Source organism: Arvicola amphibius, chromosome 7 (genome assembly GCF_903992535.2).
Source record: "Arvicola amphibius chromosome 7, mArvAmp1.2, whole genome shotgun sequence".
In the NCBI taxonomy this organism is placed as follows: Eukaryota; Metazoa; Chordata; class Mammalia; order Rodentia; family Cricetidae; genus Arvicola; species Arvicola amphibius.
In genome coordinates, this window is record NC_052053.1 from 102,289,440 (window position 1) to 102,307,340 (window position 17,901).

The 17,901-nt window shown below is 45.2% G+C and overlaps 1 protein-coding gene across 1 annotated transcript in view; it reads right to left on the reverse strand.

The window, feature by feature from the left end:
- Positions 1-17,901, reverse strand: part of Mthfd1 (methylenetetrahydrofolate dehydrogenase, cyclohydrolase and formyltetrahydrofolate synthetase 1) — a 63,695-nt gene that overhangs the window by 12,229 nt on the left and 33,565 nt on the right. The window contains exons 12-22 of the mRNA XM_038337167.2: positions 17,215-17,351; positions 14,967-15,013; positions 14,209-14,316; positions 14,019-14,093; positions 11,744-11,846; positions 8,836-8,912; positions 7,897-8,037; positions 6,012-6,080; positions 5,168-5,279; positions 4,942-5,081; positions 2,203-2,244 (exon numbers count right to left, since the gene is read on the reverse strand). Coding sequence (XP_038193095.1) covers positions 2,203-2,244; positions 4,942-5,081; positions 5,168-5,279; positions 6,012-6,080; positions 7,897-8,037; positions 8,836-8,912; positions 11,744-11,846; positions 14,019-14,093; positions 14,209-14,316; positions 14,967-15,013; positions 17,215-17,351 — 1,051 coding nt within the window. The remainder of the gene's footprint in view (positions 1-2,202; positions 2,245-4,941; positions 5,082-5,167; positions 5,280-6,011; positions 6,081-7,896; positions 8,038-8,835; positions 8,913-11,743; positions 11,847-14,018; positions 14,094-14,208; positions 14,317-14,966; positions 15,014-17,214; positions 17,352-17,901) is intronic.

Consider the following 17,901-nt stretch of genomic DNA (forward strand, 5'->3'; position numbering starts at 1 on the left):
ACAGAGCGAGACCGTGTCTCAAGAAAAATCAACAGATACATTTGAGACCAGCTTCAACAAAAATACTGCTTCCCAGGGAATGGGCGTGGGGATTCGAAAAATAGTAAAGAACACGAAGACACAAGTGCCAATAACAGAAAACAGAGGTCAGGAGGGAGTTCCAGAGGTATTAACACTAAAACTGCCCGCATTTAATTCCCCCTGATCCCAAAAGGTAGGAGTAAGATAAACTGCATTAACATGATGTAAGAAAATGAACACACCAGTTGAAGGTTGTGGGTTACTTACTTAAACAGCTTAAGTTTAAACTGCTTGTTAAACAGTTTGTTGCTAGCGCAAGGCAAGTAACATGCACAGCCTAGAAAACACTCTGTAGGCAACCACTCTCTGGGTGAAATCTACTGTTATTTCCAAAAGGGAGTAGGAACTGAGTAGGATCCTTCAATCCTATATCTGAGATATAAGGTCTGGCTGCTAGCCACACCTGTTGATAATAACCTTGAGAAAGCAGAACTCTCTGACCTATATCTAGTTGGGGACACTAACCATGAAGGAACAGAAGTAAGTTCCAGTTCTCTGACCCTTGGTCAGGGTGGGATGGCAACAACTTTGAGCAAGCTGAAACTCTCTGACCTTCAGACAAGGTGGAAACAGGCTCACATTTTTGGCCTCCACAAACAAATAAACAACAATTCAATCGATCAATCAACTAATCAATAGTGGTTGTCTTATAGAAACATGCTGGATCACTAGGAAAACCTACCAGTATTACTTTTTGGGTATTTTGCTTCTCAAATTTATTTATTTATTTATTTATTTAACACTCCAACCTCAGTTCATCCCCCCATTCCCTCCTCCCTACTTCTTGGTTTTCAAATGTCTAAAGCAGCAGGAAAAGTAGGAAGGTTAAAGACAGAAAACAAGAAAGATCTTACACTGTACAAAACCCCATCCCCTCTAACTGTAGTCTGAGATCAGGATTATCTGATGGTCTCAAGAGCACTCTAATTGTGTTACCTTTCTTTAGCCAGCCACATAAAAAGCAATTAATACACAAGACCAACGGAGATCATTTTTAAAGAAGTGGAAATTCTTAAACGGAGCCACCAGCTGGGCCAGTTTGGGGCAGTCACTGCAATTAGATACAGGAAAGGCTGCGGGGTGGCAGGAGGGCCAGAGCTGTGAATTCCCCTCCTACGCTTGAATCACACAGACGACCATAAAAGGCAAGTCACAGCTCAGGAGACGAGGAAGGCTCAAGGCACCAACCTTCTTTTTCCTAGTCAAATTGGCAAACTTCATCTGGGGGCTGTATACTGACCCTGTACTGCCTGGTAAGGTAAAAGCCTCCAAAGGGACAAAGAAACTGGATGACAGTGTCAGAGGCTGACCCTGCATCTTCTCCATGGTAAATAGTATCAGTGTGAAAAAAGAAAACTCTCTGAGCTCCTGCCCCCCTCCCCCGCCCAATCAGCTTATGGAAGATATGCCTGCAAAATCAACCAGGGCACTTAGTGGCATGATCTGGGGTCTAGAACTCAGGTTTGGGTTTGTAGAGCAAGTGTGCTTTCTAAAGGTCTCTCCTTGCGTGACTTAAATGACGTTTAGGACTAATTCAGTGCAGGACAGACAACGAAGGAGAGAGGTGTGCATCAGTCTAGGGCATGGCTTCTTAACTCTGGCACTACTGTTGTTTTGATTACTGGGGGGTAAGGGGGTGCCCTACACACCCTAGGTAGGCTGTTAACAATCCATGGCTTCTACACATCAGGTGCCAGTAATACCTCCATAATGTACTCTGGGTATGGTGCACCCGACTCTAATCCATTGATTGAACTCCAGGGCTGGAGTTCAAGGCCAGCCTGGTCCATCTAACAAGACCCCATCTCTAACAAACAGCAACCAAACAGCTTCCAGATACAGCCAAATATTCCCTGGGAGTAAAACTGTGAGAACCAGCCACTAGTCTAGGACAACAGCTTCCTGCCATCCTCTTTGGGCCAATTCTACTTACAGCCACTTATTTAATATGATTTCCAGTGCACCTCAGGCTTTTTTGTTACTCCCCCCCCCCCCACACACACACTGCAAGGTACAGCCTAGGGTCGGCCTGAGTGCTCTTTGTTTCCCATGGTCAGATTAGAACATGCTGATGTGGGGTGTGGTTTCCTAGGACAAGCGAACAGAAATAACTGTAGTTACCTCTTCTGTGTAAGCCTTGGGAAGGGGCAGTCCAGCAGTGACCTGGAAGAAAGGAAACAAAGTCAGGTGTGCTCCCATTGTGACAGGCAAGCGGCTGCGCGCTTCAGAGATTAAACGGCCGACCGCGTGAAGCTGTTTCCCGCCCAAAGGACTCAGGAGCATGAGGGCATAAAGCGCAGGACAAGGACAGCTGTGAACCCAGGGTGTGTATGTATGTGTGTATGTGTGTGTGTTCTTTGTGAATTGAGATGAGGAGGGAAGGATCGAGGAAGGCCACAGCAGACAGGAATATCCCTGTGGCAGCACAGTGGCACCACTGAAGAATGAAGCACACACCAGGGGAATGGAAGGGAAGGTGGATGGGCGGGAACACAGCCACCAATCCTGCAAAAGTCACTGTGGATGTCAAAGGCCAGGCTTGTGACACACCGCCACTCATGACGTGGCCAGAGGGGCGGGTGGGGGCCGACCTAGGATGACTGAACACTGGAAGGCTGGAAAAGAGGGAACAGCAGCCAGAGGGGACCTGTGGTCCCTAGTGCTTGGTAAACGAAGGCAGGGCAATCACTTCAAGGTCCTCATCAGCCTAGGCTATGCGACCCTCTCTCAAGAGGGACTAAAGGGGGAGAGGGTGACAATGGAGGACCTGTACGGTAGACTTAGAGGTACGTGAACACTAAAGCAGTTCGCTCACTGCGTCACTAGGTGGAGGGGTCTGGGCTTGGGTCCTGATCTGGGAGCTGGGACAGCCCCGCTGCACGCTACATGCAAAGGACTCAGGGTTGATGCACTCGTCACTGTAGGCAACACACAGTACTTAAAAGGCCTCTGGCTGGGTCTTCCACTCCTCAGAGGGACTTGAGGGCTGCGTGTCCAGTCTATGGGGCTAGGATCCTAGAAGGGCCACATGGAAGACGAACAGAAAGGAGTGACCTTCTGCAAAGCTCCCCACGGGTCCGGCTCCTGGACAGAGCTATGCAGGCAAAGCCTCCCCTCAGGACTTCCAGAGCAGGGGCCCAGCACTATTACAGGGGAGGCTCCCAGGTCAGTCCAACCTTTCAACACTGCAACATAATGCTGTCACCTCCAAAGTTCACACTCAGGAACTGCACAACAGAGTTACAAAAGAAAAAGAATAATTCACTCCCTCCCCCCCAAAAAAATCCGCAATGATTTTAGTAAGTTTAAAGCTTCATGGGACTTCTTTCACAGATATCCCTGGCCCTGGGCAAGTTGGTCAGGCTATGGTATGAGGTCACTGTGGGGTACGTGAGATGGGAATGCCGGCTAGAACCAGAGACTATCTACCACTTCTTGCAGAAAGGGGCATCTGAAGCTGGAAAAGTCTTTCATCCCTCAGGGGCAACTAGATTATGGTTTGAAAGAGGCTGTGTGAGTTAGGAGAGAGCCTTCCAGTGCAGTCTGGGGACCTAACCTTGTGTGTGTGGGGGGACCAAAGGCCAAATCGATTTGCCCAATGGAGCCTTCAATCTCTCACCAAGTGGACAATGATCTCTCCACAGGTTACCCGCCACGTGACATCACAAGGCCACGTGCAGAGGAGAATCAATCCACTGTCTCCAGCAAACCAGACACAGAAGAGAGGGGAAAAAGGACAGCACTTCTATTATTTCAGAAAATATAATCGTTTTTATAAAAAGCTATTTACGATAAAGTGCAACTCAGTTCTAATAATAAAATATACTAAATATTAATAGCTGTAACTCACATAAATAAAAGCTATTTTAGGCCTTTAGTAATTTTTAGAAGTACAAAGAAGGTCTAAGGGCCTGGCAGTGAAACACTGTCAGGTATGTGCAAAGCTCTGGGTTCAACCCCCAGTGTACCCCTCCCCCCACCACATCCTGAAACACTTGAGAATTGCTCTGTTAGGACAAAGGGGTGTCACTGCACCAGCAACAGATTCAGGGTCTCACTCCCTAGGTCACAATACCAACGCCTAAAGTACAGAAATCTAATTCTACAATGACTGCCGAACAGTACAACCAACTTCATATGTTAGTCTGAAGAAAAGACATGAAGTCAGGTGTGCTGCGACATTTACTCCAGCACTGGGGACGGCGGTGGGGGGTGTGTGTCTCTGTAAGTTTGAGGCCAGCCTGGTCTACAGAGGAAGTTCTAGGACAGCCAGATGACAGTGTGGGACCCTATCTCAAAAAGCAAACAAAGAAGAGACATGAAAATATTAGAATAAGAAGGTATAGTCTCTAAGCAATGGAGTTCAGGAAAACACATCACGTCCGGGTTGGAGCTGGTCCTGAGCGAGCCCCTCCTTTGCCATTCCTGAGTGACCTGCCCTTCTTTCACCAGCCCGGGGCAGCCCCACCAGCTCACCGCAGGCTACACTGCCCTGTTAGCAAGAACTGCCGCCCACAGCCGACTTCTGCTTCAGCCCAGTGTCAGCTGGCTGACTGCCAGTGTCAATATCAAGAAGGAAAATCCGATTCAGATTTATAAAGAACAGGTTGACACAGAATTTCCTGCCAGTAAGGTCAAGCACCAGCCCTTGGAGGGCTTTACACAGGCAGGTGACAAACCAGCTTAGACCCCTTAAAGCACTGGAGAGGGATCTGTCCCTGAGGGCGAGTTATCTGGCCACCCCTGGCTTTGGTTCCCTATCCACCAGCAATGGAGTACCAACCCCGGAAAGGGTCATGGAATCTCCTCCAAGCCTCTAGAACATTTCTTACAACCATGTTCTCAGTCCATGGTCCTCACCGTGGGGCCACCCCCGTGCATCTTAAGAGCCCTGACAGTGGCAACAAGAACCACCACGTGTGGCCGGAGACCAGAATACCGGCACTTGATGTTGAAGAACTTCTCCATTCCTATGTCGGCTCCGAATCCTGCTTCAGTCACTGCAAGGAAGAAGAGCAACGGTAAACCACCACCGTCAATCAGTGACACGAACCCGTCCATCCACCGAGGAGGCGCGAGGACTCACCGACAAAGCCTTCAGGGCCAACAAGCTTGAGCGCAATCCGGTCTGCAATGATGGAGGAGTTCCCATGTGCGATGTTGGCAAAGGGCCCGGCATGGACGAACACAGGTGTGCCCTGTGGGAACCATGACGTCGTGAGCAAATGCCAACTTGGCTAAGATTTAACTAGAATTTGAGAAAAGACTTCCAGGAGGAAAAACATCATGCCTAGCCCTTTGTTGTGGAACAGAATGTTTGTTTAACTATGTAAAGATGTGCTACATTTGTTTCACTATGTAAGCATGTGTTGCTGTTTCACCTTGCCTGCCTAAGGCACCTGATTGGTCTTTAGAAACAAGCCTACAAAAGGCTGGGCATTCAAAACTAATAAGAAGTCTCTGTGTATGATTTGGGGGCTGGTGGTCCAAGAGAGCCTGCTGCACCCCTTTCCTGTGGCAGTCTTGGGAGCCCAACCCAGGGCCTCTCACATACTAGGCAAACCCTCTGCCACTGACCTATACCCCCAGCTCAAAAGCCGTTTATTTTACATTATTTTAGAATGCCCCCCCCCCCCCACTCCCAACTGTAAGAAAGTAAGAAAAGATGAGTAGCAGAAAAGACTTCTATGGCTCACTGGGTAAAGGTGATTGCTTTGCGAGCTAAGAGACCTGAGTTCAAATCCTAGAGTCCAAGTACGAGTGCCAAGAGAGAACTCACTCCACAAAGCTGTCCCCTATAGCAAACAGATTTCTAAAGATCCTTCAAAAAAGATAAAAAGGTGTCTGATTCTGCAAGGAAAGTGTGCTTTATAATCTCCTGGTTCTGACTGGAGGGAGTGAATTCTGGAGCCGGGAGTTATCCAGCTCACCTCCAAGGTCTGCATGAGGTTGGGCTTGATTGCGTCCTTCATCAGCACCGTCAGCGCTCCACTCACGCCCTGCAAGACAAGCCCACGATGCATCAACTCCTGCTAGCCGAAATCCAATCTCCTGAAACCAGAACTCGGCACCGCGGGGCTTCTCATTCATTTTAACCATCTTGGGATAATTACCGCTCACACCTAATCTCCACCATTTATCTTTATCACTTATTTCCCCTCGCTGTACTAGGAAGCCACCAGTTATCCTGGCAGGGGGAGGAAGCAGGATGAAAATGGCACTCACGCACAATTTCTGAAAATGCACGTGGCGCTAGAAACAAGCGCCTCAATCAAGCTCTGCGGCTGGCTGATGTGGGGAATCCATTTAGACCCGTTTAGAGGAGCTATGTTAGTTCCGACAGCAACGCGTTATTTATAACTTTGGTATCCGAGCAGAAATGGGTCTGAGTCAAATTCACTGTATGTTTCCCAAAGCTGAAGCAAACTACTAGCCAGAAGCCTAATTCCAACTTCTAAATCCAGCTCCCTCTTTTAAGGGAGCCAGTCATTGCTGAATAAACCAATGGCAAAGGAAAACCAGGCAGTGGTTCTCATTTATATTCGACATTAATGTGTTTCTAAATTTAAGGTTTGGGTGTTAAAATTTAAAACTGTTAACTGTGAAAAGTTAATATTTTTCTCCCTCTTCTAAATGCGTGTGCCATAACACCGACTACACTAGTGTGTGCTGATACAAACAGGCCTTTAAAGTTTTGATCTAAAGCAGTGTGGTGACTCAGGTTTATAATACAGCAGTTCTCAACCCAAGGGTGTTGAAACCTTTGGCAAACGTCTATCTCCAAAAATATTTACGTTACGATTCATTACGGCACAAAATTACAGTTATGAAGCAGCAACGAAAATATTTTTATGGTTGGGTTCCACACAAGCTGAGGAACTGTATTAAAGGGTCGCAGCAATATTCCTGCGTCAAGAAGCACTGTTTTAATCCCAGGGTGCAGGGGGCTCAACTAGGAGGATTGCTATTGTTTGGAGAAGAGTCTGGGCTACAGGATGGGTTCCAAGCAAGCTTGGATTAGGTTGTCTGGAAAAAGAGTTTCTTTAAGAACTTTTCCTCCTAGGACAGGGTTTCTGTGTGTAGCTTTGGAGCTTGTCCTGGCACTAACTCTGTAGCCCAGGCTGGCCTCGAACTCACAGATACCTGCTTGCCTCTGCCTCCCAAGTGCTGGGATTAAAGGCGGGAGACACGACCACCCGGTTAAGAATTTTTATTTCAAATTTCATATCATGTACATAGAGAGCTGGGCATAATGGCACATGCCTTTAATCTCTGCACTTGGGAAGCAGAGGCAGGAAGATTTCTGTGAGTTCGAATCCTGACTAGTCTATTTTGAGTCCCAGGACAGTCAGAGATACATAGGGAGACCCTATCTCAAGAGAAAGTAACAACAACAACAACAACAGCAACAAAACAAAACATAATAAAAACAAACCACCCATCAAACAACAAACAACAAAACAAAACAGGAGACCCAACCAGAAGACCATCAGTCAAACTGGTCAATTAGCCTTTCTAAGTCAAGTGTCATGGGGAGGAGTGAGGGTGACATCAGACACTCGGATGCCAGGTGTTCCATACACAGTCTAGTGGCAGCTTGCAGGTTGATGGCATCATTCACACCACCCAGCGCTAGTGGCCCATGACAGAGCCCAGTCCCATTACATCACTCACTATGAGGAACTTAACAAAAAATTCTGAACTTTTGTAATAAGCAAAATCAATTAATGAGATAATCACAATATTTTAATAAGAGTATAAATTTTGTTTTCAGTCTCACAGAGAGACTGCAGGACGTCATGTCACCAGCCTTACCAGATCCTCGGCACTGATGGGCTCGCCTTTCTTACTGGATGCCACCACCATTTTGCCCAGTCTCTCTCTCATGTCTTCCAGGGAACTAGTTAGGGCCAGGACGGCCATGATTTCACTGGCCACAGAGATATCAAACTGGGCCTGTGGGCAGATGAAGAGACAAAGGCAGACCCTCTGTGTCAAACCGGAAGTTAAAAAGGATGGAATAGAAATATCTAAATCATCTTCCAACAGTCAAAATTTCCTAATTGTTCAGACGCCTTGAGTAATCATTTTTTAAAAATCAATGTATTAGGGGTTGTAGCTCTGGGGCAGAGAATTTGCCTAGCATTCACAAAGCCCTGGGTTTGATCCCCAGGACCTAATAAAACAGGTGTGGTAGCATAAGTTTGTAACCCCAGAACTTGGGAGGTGGAGGCTGGAGGATCAGAGTTCAAAGTCATCCTCAGCTATAGTATGTTAGAGATTATATTGATCTACATGAGATCTTTCCTGCACCCCTACTACCTCCTCACCCCAAATTGTAGGAGGACCAATAAGCTATTTTATTCCTGTGAAAGCAGCTTGGTTACAGTTTGGTTACATACTGGCTACAGTTTCCCTGACATAAAAGGAACAACACAGGTATTCTTACACCGAAGATACATTCTGCCAAATGGCAACAGAAGAGAAGCAATTTTAATTAATTTACATGTAAGACTATTCACTTGGGGTTCTCCACCTCCAGGAAGGAATGCTGGGGAAAAACCACACAGGTGACACACAGATTTACTGCAAAAGCTGTCAGGAGCGCTCGGTGCCACACCCACTCACTTCCATTTTAAAAGAGAGAAGGCAGAACAACACCTGCCCGTGTGGTCGCAAAGGAGGGGATGGAGGAGGAGGGAAGCAGAGAGCTAGTTCCCACGAAGCAATTACTGAAGATGAACAAACGGTTACCGTGCGTGTGTGGCCTTTCTCTGTTGGAGCCTGTCCAATTGTGATCTTCCTCAGGAATCTATCGTTGGTGTCCAGCACTACAGTGGGAAGGGAGGGCAAGGAATGGCTTTTAAGAAAAGGTACATAAAGAAAGGAACGGAGAGCCAGGACAATAGCAGTGCAGTCTAGCTTTGGGATTCCCCAAACCCACCCTCCCAAAAGGAAGGAAGGAAGAAAAAAAGGACAAAGAAACACAAAGCTAAGGAAGATTGCACATGTTTCTCATGCCAGTACTCTGAGGGCTCTCGAATTTAAGGCCTCCTGGGCTAGAAAGCATGACCCTATCTCAAAAGCAAATAATTCCACAAAGATGTAGGGACCATTAAGGCAAAGGGAGCAGCAGAGGTGTGGGTTATCTTTGTTTGTTTGTGTGTGTGTTGTTATTGAGACATGCTCTATCTATTATGTAACTGGCTGTCCTGGAACTCACTCTGTAGACCAGGCTGGCCTCAAACTCAGAGATCTGCCGGGCACTGCCTCCTGAGCGCTGGGATTAATGGCATGTGTCACCACATCCAGTTTAGCAACAGCTTTAAAACAAATCAAAGGGACGACAAGCTATTCTAGTGTAAGAAATGTAGAAGGATGGTTCTTAAAGCAGAAGAAAGTGGAGTGATGAACTTCATTCCTTCTAAAGAATTCAAACAATTATAAAATCTGGACTCTTTCAAAACACATTCTACATTAGCAGAAAAAAAAGAGCAACCCAGTTTTAGAAAGGCTAAGGTGCGTGTTGTTCTGCGGGCTGACTCACTGGCCACACACCCACACAAGGGCCATCCACTCAGACCAAGTGCAAATGCTTGTGAAACACTCTGAGCCGCAGACCTGGCCCTCCCTATAGCACATTCTCTCACGATGACAGAACATAGACCCAGTTGTATGACCTCAGGTAGCCTGGTAAGGTCAACCACCAACCAATCCAAACCTCACTTCCCAGGACGAGCTACTGTTCACTGTTCAGTGGGCGCCTACATTTGATTGTCCCATGTATGGGATCCAAGGAAACGTATGTCATCTTTGCCACGGGTTCACGGCACAAGGTTCCTAGAGCCCTTGGAATGTTAAAAGGACAGAGAACCTCAGGAGGGGTATGGTGACCAGCAAGGACAGGTAATTGGAGGGATAGAACTTTCAGGCCCACCCACAGTGACTCCACCCCATGGATTGGGGGTGGAGGTGAAGACTTGTAAAAATCATCATCATCATCATCACCACCACCACCACCACCACCATCACCATCAGCAGTATATTTACATGTATAAAACAATGAGATTCCAGGCTGGTTAACACACAAATGCACAGGGATATGATGTATATAGACCTCCAACTGCCTCTTTCCTAATTGTTTCTTTTGTAACAAACCAATAAACATCAGCAAAGAAAAAGCCAGCTGTTGTGCCTCCTGCCTGTAATATTAACACTTGAAAGATTGAGAATCAGTTCAAGGTCAGTATGGGCCTCTAGAGTAAGATTCTCTCTACACACCAATACTTCCCCGTGCTAAAGTAAATGATTAAACAATGTATTAAATTCTCACAACATATGGTGAGCTTGTTTCCTTCTAAAAATACTGCAGTGGGGTCTAGAGAGATGGTTCAGTGGTTTAGTGCATTTATTGCTCTTGCAGAAGACTGAGCTTAAGTTCTTAGCATCCACAAGGCAGCTCACAAGCATCCATAGTAACTCCAGATGTTTTCTCTCAATCTCCTTGGGCACCACGCAAGGACATGGTGCTCATACATCTATGCAGGTAAAACACCCATACACATGATAAATAAATAAGTTATATTTAAATTTAAAATGTTGCAGCATTTGCTTAAAGCTATTGAAGCAAGAGGAGAAATGACAATATGTTTTTTGTATTAAGAAGGTCATTTGGGGGCTATAGACACGGCTCAGAGATTAAGAGCACTAGTTGTTCTTCCAGAGGACCTGGGTACCAGAACAGGCATGGCAGCTCACAACTGTCTGTTACTTCAGTTCCAGGGTATATGATGCCCTCTTCTGGTCTCTGTAGACACTACATGCATGTGGTGCATAGACACAGTTAAAGGCAAAACACTCATACACATAAAAATTAAAAAAAAAAAAAATTTCTTTAAAGGAACATCCAGGATGGTGGTCTACACCTATAATCCTAGCAGGGACATGGACGCAAGAGGGCTAATGCAAAGTCAACCTTGGCTGTCTAGAGGGCTCAAGACCAGCCTGGGCTACACGATCAAAACAAACATCAAAAACTCCAAATCGACAGGACACTGTGCTGATAAAAACAAGAATGAAGTTGGTAAGTTGGCCTTACGGTGCACTCTGCATGACTTGACGAAAATTTCTCCTCTACCATGAGACAAAGGAGATAGGTGGAAAGTAAAGCCCCGAGCCCTGCTAACTGTACACAGAGAAAGGCGACATATGGTGGTGAAGTCAGGCCAACGCCTAAAGCTGAAGGCTGCCGAGTGCTACAAGAGGAGCTAATAATGAGAAGTGACGAGCAGGCTGAAGAGAAAGATGAAAAGCCAAGTCACCGGTGCCAGCAGAGTTCTGAGAAGAAAGAGCACACATGATTCAAGTGATTAAACATCATTTTCCCACTCCACGACACCAAAACTTTCTGCATAAAATTGAAACTTAAAAAATGTTATTTTTGGTTTATGCATGAACTTCCTTGAAACGTTCATTTCAATCAACACAGAACAGACAACGAGAAATACAACCAATCCCACAAAGGGGTATCTACATGGTGGCTAAGGTCGGCAAGAAAAGCAAAGGACATCCTGGACAACATCCTGACCCGGGAGCATCCGGGGAAGGGGAAGTGTGTGGTTACCAAAGCACAGGAGGCTGGCAGCCTGTGCAGGGGACATACCTCTCTGCCACGTTATGGTTTCTGGATCAATATCCAGTCTTGCAAATCTGTTTATCTCATCATCCGTCAGTGTGGTAGGGTCAGTCTTTTCAATGCCTAACCTCTGGGACAAGAAAAGAAGAAAAAAGAAAGAAAGAAAGAAAAGAGGAAATTAAAACATAAAATGAGACAAGAACCAGCTCAGGAGGCAGAGGCAGACAGATCTCTGAGTTTGAGGCAGTCTGGTTTACCCAGCGTGCTGTGTCATATAGCCAGACCCTGTCCCAACAAAACAAAACAAAAACAAGATGAGAGCTTTCATTTGTCTATCCCTCTATTTCCTGATTATGGATGTGATGTCACCATTTGCTTCAAGTCCCTGTCGTCCTTCCTTACAATGATGGACTCTACTCTGAACTGTAAGTTAAAATAAATGCTTTCTCCCTTAAAAAACAAAATAGAGAAGCATACTTTTTTTTTTTAACTGACCATTATCTTGAGATAGCATTTCCACTAGGAAATAAGTATCATGAATCCAGTCTGGGGCGCACCAGAAGGGTAAATTGGCACCCTTTAGCTAAGCCTGGAGGTTCTTTCCTATTCCCACATGGTACGTCTGTCTCTGTAACTCCACCCCAGAGACTTCCCTCAACACCAAAACCAGCCCTAGCGGAGAAGTATCAGCTCACTTCTGGATTCATCAAATATATTGAAATGAAAAGCAACATGCAAAGCTTTAAAAACCAGAATGCCGAGGAATCCAATTAAAGTCAGATTTTAGGAAAGGCAAAAATAAACAGCAATCAATAAAAAAAAAATCAATTAAAACTCTTTTATAAATTTTTATATGGCTCAATACTTTTGTTGACTTCTTACTGTTCTAAAGGGGCACACACATAGAAGGGCTTTTTATTTTTATTTTCTTCCTTACAGAATTTACTTTTTTAAAAATTGATTTACAGTATCTATGCAGGTCATTTTTCAAGATGGAAAATGCTTATAAAATTGTCCTCTTCCCACCCAGCAGTCGTAAGTCAGCGAGACCTACTCTGCCTGTGGCTCCTTCCTTCTCTTTTTTCTTTCATCATCAGTATTGTGAATATTATTATTATAGGATGCAAAGAACGAAAAATAAAGTGAATAGAACTGTTGATAAACAGTTCACACCATTTAGTGAATGCTTCCGAGTGCGCGCGCGCACACACACACACTTTTCCTGTACTACTCCTTTACGGTCACACCTTCCCCCTGACCCTTGGCATCCAGTGGTGTGGCGGCCATTACTACAGCCGTGTTGCACCGAGGATGCCACACACACAGAGGCACAGCCGACGACTTGATGCTGGCTTCTTTTATTCAACATGATGCCTTTGAGAGCCAACCAAGTTGTGCTCATCAGCGGCTCATGTCTTTTTATGGCACAGATGTGCAACAACTGGTCTGACCAGACAGCCATGGAAGAACAGTGAAGATTTTCCTCACTTTGGTAAGACTATTAATAGATTCATCAAAACATTCATGTACAGGGTTTTGTGTAAACACCAATTTTGATTTTTCTTGTTCAAAATCAAAAGAGTGGATTTCTGGGTTGTATGATAAAACATATGCTTATTGACGATATATAGATTTGGATAAACTATTCAGAATATAAAGGCACTTGCTTTAAAAGCCCAATAAACTGAGTTCAATTCTTTATACTCATGTAAAACCAGACAGAGTGGTGCACATCTATAATTCCAGCACTCCTAACAGAGAGATGGGAGGAAGAGACGGGAGAAACAAGAGTGACCCTGCTCCAACAAACTGAGAAGTAAGAACTGAATCCCAAAAGCTGTCCCCTGACTCTCCATGGTGCTATGACCCAACATGCCCACACTTAATATACAAACAAATACGTTTTTAAAACGGCTACGTATGTTAAAGAAATTCAAATAAAGTACAGAACTCACTAATTCTCCCAGAGTCCTTTATCTAGGTAGGGAAAGCATTATCAAGGTCATCTTTATAGAAGACCGAACTGAGAGGCAGCCCTCAAAGAGTTTGCTCGGGATTCCAGGGCTGGGGAGAGCAGGGATTCAACCCCACACATCTCCACGATGGCATCCACACTCCTCCCACACTGAAAAGCATCTGTTCTCTCTCTTAGTTGAGGGTAGGTTGTCAGTGCTCTATTTACTATAGTATCAATCACCTCTAAATTATAGAGAAATGAGGGGAAAGCTCCTGCCATTAAGTCCTATTGCTTTTATCAATTAAGTGTCTTACAATATCAGCGATCAAGAAGGAAAACACTTACCCGTAACCTTCGGATCTGGATATCAGAGAACTTTCTTACTCCGTTTACCGAAGGCACCAAGCGGTTAAAGAGAGCCTTAGAGAGAAAGGGAGAAAAGATGTGAGATGAGGGCCTCCCACTGCCATGTTACCTGCCTCAGCATGCAAGGGACCAACACTAATTCAGAACTCCCCCACCCCTTGCATCCTACCTTGTCTGTCTGGGTCAGCTCATGAAATATCCGAGCATCGATGGCAGCCGCCACGAGGTTATTAGCTGCAGTGATGGCGTGGATATCACCAGTGAGATGGAGATTGAACTACAAAAGAGCAGCAGCCACAGCAGTCACTCAATATGCACTAACACCAGTGGGTGCTGGCTGAAGCCCAGCTTGTGGACAGGCTCACGAATGGGCTATGAAAAGCAAATCCCTGAAACCAGGTGTGGTGGCTCATGCCTGTCACCCCAGCACTCAGGATGGCTACCGGTTCAAGGCCAGCCTGAGTGACACAGTGAGCACTAGAACTTATTTATAAAATAAAAACGCCCAGCTATCTGTCCCTTGAAACAACTCCTTCCAAAGAAAGAATTGCGGTTCTCCATAAAAGTGTCCAGAGAATGGAGACCACACGGCACTACTGAGGTCACCAGAGGCTATACCAATGAAGAGGAGCATGGGCAGCTGCTCCCCCCTGGGTCCCTATACTGTTCCCGTGTCACAAGGACTTTGATGCTCAAGACCGTGCAACATGTGTTCACTTGCTCAAAATAATTATCCTCACTGAAAGGCAGACCTCGAGAGCAAGCTATTGTCATGAGGCTACAAAGAAAGATATTTTTGTTAAATGTGTTGTTCCTGCCAAGAAACAAGTAGATTGTCCACTAAGCATTCTAAAAATATATGTAATAAAATAAAACAAATTTCCTCTCTAGAGGGGAAAAGATACGACACAGAGCCGGGTGATTTACCTCTTCCATAGGAATGACCTGGGAATAGCCACCTCCTGCAGCGCCACCTAGGGAACAGACAGAGGGTGGGGATTCAGGTTAACTTGCTTCTCCATGAATTGGAATCCAAAGACTGACAAACCCATTTCCGTAACTACTAAGCATACTGTTTGTTTATTTTCTAGTCATTTGGACAGATGTGAGCAGGTGTTTTCTAATTTCCTTCACCGCACTAAAACACTTGATCATGCGCACGCTGAACAGCCTCTCAATTGAAATCTGAGTGCAAATGACAAAACCATGAACACACACACACATACCTACTTATTATCTTTAGAAATAGGTTCCCTGTGATTCCTAACATATTAAAAAAACCCAGATGACAGTTACATAAAGGAAAGCCTGTTTAATTTCCTACTCTTACAAAGCTACTCTAGCTTCCAAAAAAGGAATCTTGAAGGTACACACCTAACGCAGAGACCCCAGCTCTTCCAGAATAGGAGACATACATTAGAAAACAGCTGAACTGTTGGGAGCTCTGCTGGTCTGTGCGGTCAACTGAAAACCGGTCAAGATGGCCAGGGTGCCACAACATCAGGTAAGATAAACGTCAGTGTAAAGAACAGATCCTATTTTTGAGAGGAAGAGTCTATGCAAGGAAGAAAATTCAATAAAGAGCAAGAGAGAACAATGAGCTCTCTAGTCAGAGGAAGGAGGCTCCTGGAGTCAAAGGGGGTTGTTACAGCACAAAGGCAGGGCGCCGGCTCATCTAGCTCTCAGGAGGCACAAGGACAGCATGGTGGCCAGCCTAGGGAACATGGTGAGGTCCAGGCCAGTCTGAACTACCTGGAAAGACCTGGTTTCAGAGACAAAATGAAACTAACAAGCCCAAGTCAAACCTGGCAGGAAGGAAGAGGTGTGGCTGTTGGGAACATCTGCATTAATTACTGGAACAAGCAGAACATGATCCCTTGTCAGGCAGCAAATGAAAAAGCCACCGCTAAGAATATATTATAATTAATAAAAATAGCTTAAATTAAAAGAGAATGTTTTGAAAGCAGAAGCAACATTGTATAGGAAAACACAAAGGAGTAACAGGAGGGGGAAGCAATAAGAAAAGGGAGGGTATGGGGTTTGAGGTAGGCAGTGCAAATCTGTGTCAAAGCGTCCTTATGTACCACAGCACCATGTACAAAGAGTATGCACACAGAAAGCTAAAAAACCAGAAGCATGTCTGTGTGTGCAGCTCAGTGCGGTATCTGCCTAGCATGAGTGATACCCTGAATTTAATCCCAACCAATGTATGTAAAATAATAATAAACAAAATCAATAAATAACCTGGAAAAAGAAAGAGCATCATTACAAACCACAGTGATCAAAATGAGGAGGTTAAATATGGTTAGCGATCCAGCGTTCTCACCTCATCAAAAGGCTTGCGTGAGGTAGCTTAGCGCTTGATATAGGAGTGGGGCAAGAGTTGCTGTGGGCTGAGTTAGTGGCTGTCAACCTTTCTAATGCTGCACACTTTAATGCAGTTCCTCGGGTTGTGGTGACCCCCAACCATAAAATTACTTTGTTATGACATCACAACTGTAATTTGCTACTGTGATGAATTGTAAGGGGGTAAAGGCACTTGCCACCAAGCCTGACATCCAGAGTTTGATCTCTAGGCTCCATACGGTGGAAGGAGAGAACAAATTAAGCAGGTTGTCTTTTAAGCTCCACACACAGTCTGTGGCGATCACACACACACACACACACACACACACACACACACACACACACAAAATATAAATAAATAAATACATGCAAAATGGTGCCTTTAACCACGTTACCAGTAAGGCCTCATGCTGCTATCCCTAAGCAGTGACATCATCTCATCTGGGAATAGAGAATGACGCATACACCAAATGCTTAGCACAATACCTGCCAGAAAGCCCACACTAACTGGGGTCAGGTTTTCTTATTCTGTGGAACTGGTCTGTTTCAGTGGGAGCCTGGATCAGCAGCCATGATTTCTTTTATTGTTACTATGACAGTAGAGTGGATATCAGGATATCAAGTAAAAGCCTTTTGAACTCCATTTTACACATCCCAATCATCATAAGTCTTGGAGTGACAATGAAAGCCTTCCTCAAATGAATCACAATACAAATGTCAGAAGCAAATACTCCAGCTATCTAAATGAGATGAAGCACCCATAAGCGCCCACAGGTAAAGTCAGTCTGGGAGGACTAAAGGAAAGGCAGGTCCCTCCGGCCACAAGTACCTTTTATCCCAAAGGTGGGTCCCTGAGAAGGCTGTCGCACACAGGCAAAAACATTCTGATTCAGGTGGGCGCCGAGGGCTTGCACCAGTCCAATTGTGGTTGTACTTTTCCCTTCTCCCAGGGGCGTTGGTGTTATACTTTATGAAGAGAGCAAAAGACCACAGAATTAATGTCACTGGAATCACTGAACACTCAGAGATAACTCCTAATATAAACAATAAGAACAACGGGCTAGAGAGAAGGCTCAGTGGTGAAGGGCGCTTGCTGCTCTTCCAGAAGACTGAGTTTGGGTCCCAGCGCCGATGTAGTAACTAGCCACCTAGGCTTGCATTCCCCTATAGCTTAACCCCAGGAGATGGCTCCACGGCATCAAAGCCTTACCCTGAGTTCCATGTGGAACCCGTATATTGGTGGAATGAAAGAAGCAACTCCACAAAACTGTCCTTCAACCTTTACATAAGCAGCCCTACAATGCACATATCATGTGTGTACATAATACAATTTAGAACTTTAGCTCTACTCACTATAAGAAAGAAATAGAACTGACACGTGACACTACTGCCCATGCCTTTTAAGTTCTTTTTATAAAAATTTAATTTTTATTTTATGTATGGGAGTTTTTGCTTGTATGTCTGTGCACCACATGTATGCAGTGCCTGTGGAGGCCAGAAGAGGGCGTCAGACCCC